At 47.0% G+C, this 12,087-nt stretch overlaps 1 protein-coding gene across 1 annotated transcript; it reads right to left on the reverse strand.

Moving 5' to 3' along the window:
- Positions 1-1,643: 1,643 nt before the first annotated feature.
- Positions 1,644-11,920, reverse strand: snx1a (sorting nexin 1a). Its single transcript, XM_079567390.1, has 15 exons — positions 11,732-11,920; positions 9,350-10,253; positions 9,071-9,192; positions 8,761-8,830; positions 8,599-8,642; positions 8,070-8,211; positions 7,923-8,001; positions 7,775-7,850; positions 7,471-7,584; positions 6,980-7,073; positions 6,170-6,375; positions 5,911-6,054; positions 3,364-3,444; positions 3,210-3,281; positions 1,644-2,425 (listed from the first exon to the last, which is right to left on the reverse strand). Exons 1-15 carry the CDS (start codon positions 11,873-11,875, stop codon positions 2,375-2,377), a joined length of 2,343 nt encoding a protein of 780 aa, XP_079423516.1. The 5' UTR covers positions 11,876-11,920; the 3' UTR covers positions 1,644-2,374.
- Positions 11,921-12,087: the final 167 nt, after the last annotated feature.

Below are 12,087 nucleotides of genomic sequence, written 5' to 3' on the forward strand. Positions count from 1 at the left end.
TCTCTGAACTCACATTACCTGTACAGTTTTACCAACTATTTGTTCTACATTTTTTCAAGCAAAATCATCAGAAGCTTGAGGGAAAACTTTGTTGCAACTTAGTGTGATCTAGCTGAAACTACTCAAAACCAGATGAATTTGAATTGTCATTGTGCCGAGCAGCACCTTTAGTGTTTGATTTCTCACCCGTCTGTCGTTTCAAAATGGCAGAAGGAAATGCTGGACTGCAGTAATAATGTCACAGTGTCGGCTTCGTGTCTCGTTGGTTGGGTGCCGCTGCTGTCGCTTGTTAGCTTTGTGTAGAAATAACATTATGCAAAACGTCTGTAACTCTCTGAAACGTTGTGTAAATAGTTTTTAATAAATGAAAATGTGTTTGAAAGGGATTGTAAAGGAGTTTCATTACACACAATCAGGAAGCGGTGTCACTTTTTGATCAGTTTGAACCACTTCCCCAATGATTTGTTGCTATTACTCAAAACTCTGAGAATAAACCACCAAAGGGCTGGGGAACTTAAGCTGAATTACGGCTAGTGTATTAAAAAGGTAATGGTGTGTCCTTTTTTACCTGAAAAGAACCTTGTGTGCAGGTTTGTGGTGACGGACACGACTCCCCCAGATCCAAAAACCAGACTTTGAAGTGTAAACAGTGCAACTTTATTGATCTACTGAGAGCTTCTGACAACACGGCGCATCGTTGCGGACATTACCTTTGCACTTTTACACATTGTGACATTCATTTTGAGACCACCGTACAAAAAGCTCAACACGACTTTGTGCAAAATAACTTTCGGAAATTTGTATGGCAACATGTGGACGATTTGGGGGGAAGTTGTGCAAAACATGAGAAATTAAAGCTATGATTGGAAGATGTGACAACAGACAATAGTGTTTTTTTTTTTTTTTTTGCAGTTTATACCAGCAGTACATTAAGGGAAGCATTTCATTCATTTGACATCAATACAAGTTGACAGATTTGGCCATGTGTATTTAACATGATCTTTTGTTTTAACATTAAATACATTTCAGTACAGTATCTTGTAAAACGACCAATTCTTGAATGGATTAGTAATGCCCATAGTAAGCAAAACAAAACACTTTTCATTCAGATTTGCCAATGTGCCCAGAGTAAACTTTAGTGTCTCTATAATGGTTTTCTTTGTGATTTACTCCCATGCTGTGTCAGAAGGTTAAGATGAAATGTCTGTGTATGTTTGTTACCGTGTAAATGTCAAAGTTACAACTTAAAACCACCACAAAAAAATGACGTTAGCAGTAAATGGGCTGAATTATGTGAAAACACTGTAATTCTATGAAATATCTAACTTCAAAACATGGAAACATTGTCTGAAATGGTGACTGAACACATTGCGAAACACCAGTCTGAAGTAAAAAGGCACTGAGTAAGCGTTCGTTTCTAACTGCCCAAACCTGACCATCAGTCCCATAAAACCGAAGTGTTCGTAAAGGCTTGTACTTTGTTATATTGGAAATGAAGTACATAAATGACAGCCAGTGACCTCTCAAAAAGTACATCCTCATCCTTATTTCTAGCTCGTGAGAAAGTCCACTGTGTTTAACGCCTCAAAGTGGTGCGAACCAGCGTTTCCAACCAAACTAACAGGAGCACCAAACTAATCAGCTGCTGTAGGTCTTTCATCTAAAGGATCTAATCCTGCCATGTTACCTATCCTTAGTCATGCTTTTAACTCTTAAGATTTGAATTTTTGATGTCAATGAAGAAAAAAACATTTCTTCAAGTATCTGATTGGTATTTCTCACTTCTCACAAACACATGTTCACTTTCAGAACCCGGGCGCTCTTCTTGGCACTGCGGTTTTATGGGACAACAGAGCCATTTAACACCGCTCTTTCCAATAACCCCACAACATTTGACACATTCAAACCAAAGACAAACAATGGCTGGTATTTAAGTACTTTCACCAAAAACAAGTGCTCAGAAAATGTGTCTTATTTCATCCCTTTTTAAAAAAAATTTAGATCAACATTGGCATCTTTCTTCATCTCGGTCCCGAATGCTTCTTACCATGTTACGATGAGAGAGAGTAAAGCCACTGTAAACAATAAGGAAGCCTGAGGAGGACAAACCTGCTGATTTCAATTTAATGTTCCATATATATGTCCATTGTATATTTGTATTTTTTTTCTAATAAGAAAATATTTTGAAAGATTAAATGACAATATACAATTATTAATACAATAGAATAGAGAGCTACTATAGATTAAAGGTGATTAAAAAACTGGTTTGATTGTATCTCCCTTTCGTCGACGCACTCATTTCCTTGGTTTTAAAGGCAAAGAGGTAAAGTGTATTTATAAGAAAAAGGCAGCCTGCTCCAGAGCGGAGGAACAATCAGGCGATTGCTTTTGCTTCAGGTAAGAACGCCTCCCAGTATTTTATCAGCTGCAAAGGAAACGTGGAGAATTAGAACATGACTACAGCAAACAATGTAGACAGGAGGACAATACTATTGATAACTAGCAACACTCAAACCAAACAACTGTTTCCAAACAGAGTGATAGTGTGGAAGTCTAAATGTGCAAAATCGACCACCTGCTCTTGCATTTTGATGTGAAGTAAGTAAATATATATATTATTATTTATAAAGTCCCTCCTTTCCTGGATCTCGACAACTAATCAGAGTCTAGTATCTCCCGCGTTGACCAATGAGACGAGCTTTTCCTGTGAACCAGCCTGTGTGGGAGGAGCTTGATCCTTTGCTTTTTAAAATTCTGTTCCTGCTCCTCATTTTGCTAACTGAGAAGGGCTTGGTTAAAGAGACTATATGCAAGTTGGTCATGTTATGCTCACTACTGCCACCTCAGGTCAAACGTGTAACTGCAGTCTCTATATTAAGCTCGTGCATGACGGCGCTTCAGACCCGAATTAACACCTTTCTGAGTGACAGTGCAGGATTTTAGAGGCAGTTGTGGTGAACAGGTCTGAGCTCATTCTACACATGAGGACATGGAGGAACATGTGGGGGAGGAAAATACTTAGGTTAAACGGTTTTAAACTCTGTATAATCCCTTAAAAGAAAGAAGAATTTGTTATTGTTTACTTTAAAATGTATCATCGCTCCTTCTCACTTTGCAAACTTGCAGACCATCACTTAAATAAATCTTTAGTCTTCCTCCTGCCACTCACTTCATTCACAAAACAAACTTTTGGGCCATAAACTACTCACTTGTTGTTGAGACCGAAGCATAGATTCCAGATATTTCACAATTTGTCTCTTAAAGTTCTTAGTTCTCTCTTTCTGCAAGATGTAAAACACAAACAAATGTCAAAACCCTGAAGTCTCCAGTGTAAATGCGCAGCCTTTTATTTGACAGCTTTACCTCAAAGTGCAGGACTTCTTTGCGCACAGTCGCTGACACTCGCTCGAAGTCCCTCTCGTACTGCGTGACTTTGGCTTCCCACTGAAAAACACACAGATGTCATTGTTTCAAGCAAAACCATCACTAAAGACAAATGCTGTTTGATCGATTTAATTTTGGTTTCAGATTAATACCAAAAGCAAACATTCTCTCACGTAACATGATGACGATGAAGACAAAGGGATTTACGAGAACATTAGAATAACTGGACCATGATTTAGAAAAGAAAGCACTAAAGGTCCTTTCAAATCTACAGTGTCATATTTATGATCATCATAGTGGTGGGGCAGGTTCAGGGCAGGTTCGGGGCAGGTTCGGGGCAGGTTCGGGGCAGGTTCGGGGCAGGTTCGGGGCAGGTTCGGGGCAGGTTCGGGGCAGGTTCGGGGCAGGTTCGGGGCAGGTTCGGGGCAGGTTCGGGGCAGGTTCGGGGCAGGTTCGGGGCAGGTTCGGGGCAGGTTCGGGGCAGGTTCGGGGCAGGTTCGGGGCAGGTTCGGGGCAGGTTCGGAGCAGGTTCGGGGCAGGTTCGGGGCAGGTTCGGGGCAGGTTTGGAGCAGGTTCGGGGCAGGTTCGGGGCAGGTTCGGGGCAGGTTTGGGGCAGGTTTGCGGCAGGTTCGGAGCAGGTTCAGGGCAGGTTCGGGGCAGGTTTGGAGCAGGTTCAGAGCAGGTTGGGGGCAGGTTCGGGGCAGGTTCGGAGCAGGTTCAGGGCAGGTTCGGGGCAGGTTCGGGGCAGGTTCAGGGCAGGTTTGGGGCAGGTTTGCGGCAGGTTCGGAGCAGGTTCAGGGCAGGTTCGGGGCAGGTTTGGAGCAGGTTCAGAGCAGGTTCAGGGCAGGTTCGGGGCAGGTTCAGAGCAGGTTCAGAGCAGGTTGGGGGCAGGTTCGGGGCAGGTTCGGAGCAGGTTCAGGGCAGGTTCAGAGCAGGTTCAGAGCAGGTTGGGGGCAGGTTCGGGGCAGGTTCGGAGCAGGTTCAGGGCAGGTTCGGGGCAGGTTGGGGGCAGGTTCGGGGCAGGTTCGGAGCAGGTTCGGAGCAGGTTCGGGGCAGGTTCGGAGCAGGTTCAGGGCAGGTTCGGGGCAGGTTCAGAGCAGGTTCAGAGCAGGTTGGGGGCAGGTTCGGGGCAGGTTCGGAGCAGGTTCAGGGCAGGTTCGGGGCAGGTTCGAGGCAGGTTCAGAGCAGGTTCAGAGCAGGTTGGGGGCAGGTTCGGGGCAGGTTCGGAGCAGGTTCGGGGCAGGTTCGGGGCAGGTTCGGAGCAGGTTCGGGGCAGGTTCGGGGCAGGTTCGGGGCAGGTTCGGAGCAGGTTCGGGGCAGGTTCGGGGCAGGTTCAGGGCAGGTTCGGGGCAGGTTTGCGGCAGGTTCGGGGCAGGTTGGGAGCAGGTTGGGAGCAGGTTCGGAGCAGGTTCGGGGCAGGTTCGGGGCAGGTTTGGAGCAGGTTCGGGGCAGGTTCGGGGCAGGTTCAGAGCAGGTTCGGAGCAGGTTCGGGGCAGGTGCGGGGCAGGTTTGGAGCAGGTTCGGGGCAGGTTCGGGGCAGGTTTGGAGCAGGTTCGGAGCAGGTTCGGGGCAGGTTCGGGGCAGGTTCGGGGCAGGTTCGGGGCAGGTTCGGGGCAGGTTCGGGGCAGGTTCGGGGCAGGTTCGGGGCAGGTTCGGGGCAGGTTTGGAGCAGGTTCGGGGCAGGTTCGGGGCAGGTTTGGAGCAGGTTCGGGGCAGGTTCGGGGCAGGTTCGGGGCAGGTTCGGGGCAGGTTCGGGGCAGGTTCGGGGCAGGTTCAGAGCAGGTTCGGAGCAGGTTCGGGGCAGGTTCGGGGCAGGTTCGGAGCAGGTTCGGGGCAGGTTCGGGTCAGGTTTCGGGGCAGGTTTGCAGCAGGTTCAGAGCAGGTTCGGAGCAGGTTCGGGGCAGGTTCGGGGCAGGTTCGGGGCAGGTTCGGGGCAGGTTCGGGGCAGGTTCAGAGCAGGTTCGGAGCAGGTTCGGGGCAGGTTCGGGGCAGGTTCGGAGCAGGTTCGGGGCAGGTTCGGGTCAGGTTTCGGGGCAGGTTTGCAGCAGGTTCAGAGCAGGTTCGGAGCAGGTTCGGGGCAGGTTCGGGGCAGGTTCGGGGCAGGTTCGGAGCAGGTTCGGAGCAGGTTCAGAGCAGGTTCAGAGCAGGTTCAGGGCAGGTTCGGGGCAGGTTCAGGGCAGGTTCGGGGCAGGTTGGGGGCAGGTTCGGAGCAGGTTCGGGGCAGGTTCGGGTCAGGTTTCGGGGCAGGTTCGGGGCAGGTTCGGGGCAGGTTCGGGGCAGGTTCGGAGCAGGTTCGGGGCAGGTTCGGGGCAGGTTCGGAGCAGGTTCGGAGCAGGTTAGCAGCAGGTTCGGGGCAGGTTCGGGGCAGGTTCGGAGCAGGTTCGGGGCAGGTTCGGGGCAGGTTCAGGGCAGGTTCGCAGCAGGTTCGGGGCAGGTTCGGGGCAGGTTCGGAGCAGGTTCAGGGCAGGTTCGCAGCAGGTTCGGGGCAGGTTCGGGGCAGGTTAAATAACGTGACAGGCGTCGTACCTCTGTGATCTCCTCTTTGGCGAGCTGCAGTTTGTCGGGTTTATTGGCCCACAGCAGTTTGGCCTCAGCCTCTCTCTTCTTCTGCAGCATCGACTGTGCGTCCTGCCAGCGCTGCCACGCCTTCATGCGGTGATCAAACGACCCCTGTGCCGTACAAACAATACTAATATCATTCAGTTGCTCTATTATTACGAAACAATGTAATAACAATGTGTGAATGTTTGTAATTTGACAAAGCATTAGCACAGTCCTTCTTTACCCGGACAGCGCCCAGCAGCCTGATGAAGTCTGCGATGTGCTCCGCGAACCCGAATGCGTCATTGGCCGCCTGGTCCTGGTGCAGCGTCTCCATCTTGTCCTCCACCTCCGACAGCTGCGACAGGGCGCGGGACAGGGCCGTGTTGTCCTCCGCGCTGCCCAGCATCGCCGTACTCTTCGCAAAACCGGCCGTGTTTGAGGACAGCTCTGTGGAGGACGGGCACAGGGACAACATATCACAAATACAGCAGAGTCTTGCAACCCTTTAGAGGCTTTCTTCATGAACTTGGACGGTCATTTTAGTGAATTATTCAAGTTCAATTCAAATATTACAGTTTCCGTGATAGAAAACACGCAGCACAGCGCAGTCATGAGGTGTTTTGAGCACAAGCTGCTTAACAATGTCTTATTTTGAATTAAACCAATGTGAATTAATTATTATTATTTTACAGATATTTGTGGGCTTATTATGACATTATTTAGCAATACTATTGAATTGTGGAATATATTACTTCACATCACCTTTTGGACATTGTTTAGTTAAAGAAGGTTTACTTTGCACATCTCTTTGTTTTAAACAGGTGTGTAAGAGAAGGCATAAAGGCCAAATGTAGAAAAGGAAAAATCTCTCGCACACTGTACAACACAAGAACACTGGTGTTGCAAGTATACAGTGTGCGGGACATTGTTTAGTTAAAACCAGAACATCTGTTATTGTTAAACTTTAGAGACCTCTACTGGTCAAAACTCTTACAACACGACTTGGCAATAAACACTTCACATTCTGGAGGAAAAGTGAGTTGAAACTAACCTTTTCTGTGGAGGACGAGAGACTCGACTAGAGCGTGAAGCTTCCTGAACTGTTGGTCTGCGGCTTCTACTTCCTGAAGCTTGTCCTCAAACCACTGAAGACAGAAGGACCACATTATTTTACAGCACGGATAGAAATCATTTCATTTCATATTTAATTTAAGTCAAATATATTGTTCTGTTAATTAATTAGGATCTATTCTATGACACAGTAATGTGTTATATAATTTCAGAAGCACAGGAACAGAACTGACTAAAGATCAAAGTCATTTTACAAATAATAATGAGAGTGACATAAGTATCTTCTATCTTGATAATGTGATTTTCAGTTAATTCAATGTAACTTTTGTGTTGTAGTAGAGCAGACCATACATTTCCCACCTCTGTGGAGCATTATTACACTTCTGCTTTTGCTCATACAAACAACTATTGTAGACCAGGAGGTTTGTGCAAAACATGCAAATCTCTGTTTATTGAATGGAGGAAGCTCACCACGTCGGATTCATTCATTTTAATGGTCATTTTACTGACAGCATCCGTGGCTCTGTTGAGCATTTTCAGGAAGCCAGCCCCACTCAGAGCCTGCGTGCCCACTGCCCTGGGCAACTAAGGATACAAAAACAACAGCATTAAACAGGCATTAAGAAACGCCATTATCAGTAGAGCACATGGGGAAATATACAATTAGCACAAATTAATTGCTTCCATCTGGCTCTGGAGGGACTGCGGGGCTTGTGCAGTAAATAGAGCTGGGCGTTTCAAAACAAAAGGAATTAAAAATGTACAAAAATGTCACCTCTTCTCTCTCTAGAAACTCTCGCACGTCAGGGTCTTGGAGAAGAATGGGGTGACAGACCACTCTTTGGAGATACCTGTTCAAATCACACAGTAGCTTAAATATAGAAGCGTGTAGGGCAAAGGTTTACTCTGATTTCAACACTTACCTTTCTAATGCCCCTCTCCTTCGCTCTAAAAAGTCTGCAGATGACGAGTCCTCTTTCCCCACCTTTACCTTGGTCATCCCTGAGCAGCAAAACCCATTCTCAGTGTCTGCGCATTTTACATGAACCACTCTACTGCACTGAACTCACCCAGCAGGTTTTTCTCTGGCGGAGGAGGAACTATGTGTCCGTTTGGTCCATGTTTTTCAGACAGTTTTTCATAGAGGCCCAGGAAGTCACTGTAGCGGCGTCTCACTGAGAGCGTTGGACTGCGAAACATGGCCAGTGTCGTCTGGAAAAGAGTTCATGAAACTGAAAGTTCACTGGATACGGCCATGCTTTGCTTTGCTACAAATGCTAGAGTCAAGTCTGCAGCCCCAACATGTCCACTGAACTCTGGTCTTCTCAGCAGTTTCCATAATCACCCACATTCAATAATAATACATACATCTACAACTGTATTTTAAAGCTGTAAACATTAAATGAAGGCGGTGGTTTGGAGTGACTGGGATTTATTCCAGCCACAATGTGCCTCAGGTGAAACAAACTCTCGTTATTGGCAGCACTGACATGATATGACATTTACATTTACAGGCAGAAAGTAAGAAGAAGTGAGAAGTAAGATGGGGCAGGTTCATCGGTCCTCCCTGATTTGTGAAAAGGTCTCTTCTCCTCTTACCTGAGTGAACACTTTGTAAGCCATGTATGCAGTCATCCCATCACCTAGAAACAAAGGAATACACATTTTTAAACATCAGCAATGGACGCTATTGTCTTTAATCCATCATAAAGACAGTGATACAAATATTACAGAACCAAATCAATCGCTACATATGTTTACCTATTTTTTCTGGCTCTTTAACGGAAACTTGAATCTCACACTTGTCATCTTCCTCTTCCTCTTCTTCCAACTGCAACAGAGGGAAAATGCTGATGCCACGAATTTTAGAAAAACCTCATTTCCTTTTTTCTCATGAAAGAGTAAAAGGCATGGGTCACTTTCTAGTAAAAGTGACATGAAACTAGCTTAGACGCAGCACAATGTTGGACAAGAGAACATCATATTACACTGATAATGTCTCGTCACTGGAGAAACATCAATATAAGTTGCACTTGTTAGTTGTTTTGGTGTCTGCTTATAAGGACAGTACCTCCTCCAGAGCCGGCGGCTGGGGCTGAGCCAGGCTGGCAGCAGCAGGGGGGGCAGCTGGTTTTGACACCTCCCTCTTCCTCTCATTTCGAGGACTGTCCAGAGAGAGCTCCACTGTGGCTTCTGTTTAGAGCAGAGACGGAGTCACAAAGCGCTGAAGAGAACATCAAGTAAAATACTGTGTTGTCTCATCAACAATCATGCAGCATTATGAGCGAGAGGGAGGACAGTCGAGGTAGACGTAAAGACAAATATAAAACAGATAAAAGATTATCCGTACCTGCAAATATATCCGTATCCTCTTCATGAAGCCCGTTGGTTTTGGAGATGGCGCCGCTGGCTTTACTTCTGACTGGTGCCGTCACCACCGCCTCCTCCGTGAAGATATCCTCGGGCTCGCTGTGAATGGCCGCTTTGCTGCTGATCTCCACATCAGCTTTGGTAACGATGGGCTTCGGCTCCAGGATGCTGGCGGCGCTGCTCGCTGAGATTGTGGCGGGGGTTGGTTTCTTAGCGGCGGCACCGAGAGGCTCGGGAAACATGTCATCGTCTACCTCCTCGAACAGGCTTCTTTGAGGTTGCTTGGCAGGTTTGGAAAGTATGGGGTCTGCGAAAAGGTCACTGCCTTCTTCGTCATCGGCAAAAAGATCCACAACTGCCGGCTTTTTGGCTTCAACAGGAGCTGGGGCGTCACTGGTAAAGTCAAGTAATGGGTCGGGTAGTTTTTCACTTATGGCAGGTGCTGCAGGTGGCACCTCGTTGGCTGGCAGCTCCTCACTGGCAAAAAGATCAACAGTAACATCAACAAGAGGGGGCGGAGACTCTTTTTGCGCCTTTTCTTCAACAGGTATTTCAGTAACTTTAATGGGATCCTCAGCAGCGGCTTCGACTGTGGTGGCAAGAATGGGCACTTCCTCCTTGGTCTCGTTTTCACTTCCCAAAAGGTCGAAAAAATCTTCTGTAGTGTCGTTTTTCATGGGTTCGTCAGGGCTGTCGGATTCGGTGTTGGATAAATCCTCAAAGTCGTCCGAAGGGTCGCTCAGGGCGTCCACGGCGGGCTTGCTGTCGGAGGGGTCGCTGACGGGGTCGATCAGGGGGTCGAGGTCGATGGGGGACTCGAGAGAGGGGTCGGTGTTTTGACTGGTGGCTGCAGGGGTCGTAGTGTCTGTGTCTGGTGGGTCACTCTGAAGAAACAAGGAAGTCGTCTCCATAAATGAATTACTTAGCATAAAATATATACACAGTCTTTTGCCAAAAGAAACCAGTCACTTTGATTATATAAAATACAGCCATTCGTAGGCGCGGCTTTCATGATGAAAACTCTTTTTCATCCGAGAGTTACAGCAGCAAAGGATTTGCATGCTCTGCTCAAAGGGTTTACTCAGAACAAAACGGTGCTGGATCATATCCTTACACAGGATCCTCTGACTAAAAATATTACAAAACTCAAACTTGGCAAACGCTATTGTGAAATCTTCAAGCTCCCAGAAGCAACTGATGCACAAATCCTTCTTGTAATTGTTGCCTAATCCTACAACAGACAAGTAAACATATAAACAAAAACAATCCCCATCAACTTGTTTCCAGTGCTCAGACTCAGAGTTATGAAGGTCTAATGTACGGACTTCTGTGCACTCACGGGAAACTGATTAGACTCAGAAATATTAAATCAAGCCAATCACCAGCCGTGAGAGAGGGAGAATTTGTTTAGCAAAGAAGAACACGTGGCAATAATCACTTGCATGTTTTCAAGTTCAAACACAATATAAGCTGTTTATTGAAATACATTTAAATCAAGTCCAAATATAATATATATATATAGATGTGAGGCTGTTAGAGCTGACTGAGCTCAGGCCCATAACTAACTGTTGCACTCTCCATTAACAGTGTTTATGATGAAGTGCAGCTGAATGCATTAGAGTCAGCTCCAGAACTACAGAAAACGCTGAGTCAACTTTTCCATGAGAGAGAGTCCAAGCAAGGAAGGGAAGAAGAAAAACCAAAGACAGCAAATTCCCAATCTTTCCTGTGAACTTTGCCTGAGGATAAACATCCGGGTATTGACCACGTGACCACAGCCCACTCACATGACAGCAGTGCCCAGGCCAGCTTTTAACACCCATAAAAAACACTTTATTTTATCCAACTTTCTTCCTCCTGAGTGTATTAGTGAGGACACAGTGTCCGGGTGCAGTCACGTCCCAGAGAGTGGCCAGGATGAGGTTGCACAATATAAACAGGGCTGGCTCAACATTAGGGCGAATCTGCTCAAAGTTTTAGTCGCCAAAATGATAATACGCGATACAAGATATGACGCAAAGTTACGATTCAACAACGCCTTTTGTGAACAATGGGGATTCTGCAGTGATTTGTACATAATAATAATAATATAATGTCTTTTGACCAAGTTTACAGCGCCTAACGTGAAGGTTTTAATCTGTTTAGCACGTGAGGAGCTAATCACAGCAGCAGGAACGACAAGTAAACAATCAATATCTGCGAGTGTGACATATGCATTGTACATTGTAAGTTCCACACAAACGCATCTGTGCCCAACATAGAAACGCTGTCCAAACTTTCACCTTCCTGACACACATTAGCCCAGATGCACTTTGTTATTAGCCCAGATGCACTTTGTTCGCGTAAAGGCGGATCCACTCACGATGGTGCTCATGAACAGCTCGTCTCCCTCGTCGTCGTAGTCGCTGTCCCGCTGCTGCTGCCCCGCGTCCTCGGTGTCCAGCAGAACATCTGGGTCCTCCGAGTCTGGGAAAGGAGGAGGACTGCGCTCCGAGCTCGTCGCCATCTTTCGCAGATCTGTTTTAAAAGGCTAGAAGAGGAGGCAGCTCGAGCCTCTCCGTGTCCCGCAGCTCCGTTACAGACGTGTCCTGTTCTGCGTTAGCCGCTGCAGCTCATGGGAACCGACGGCCTAAGTGATGTTCAGGGCTTGTACTTTCTGATTTGAAAGCCCAGAAAGAGCCAGGAAGACTGTGTGGGGGGACGTGCAAACCGCCTCTC

Source organism: Gobius niger (genome assembly GCF_951799975.1).
Source record: "Gobius niger genome assembly, chromosome: 12".
In the NCBI taxonomy this organism is placed as follows: Eukaryota; Metazoa; Chordata; class Actinopteri; order Gobiiformes; family Gobiidae; genus Gobius; species Gobius niger.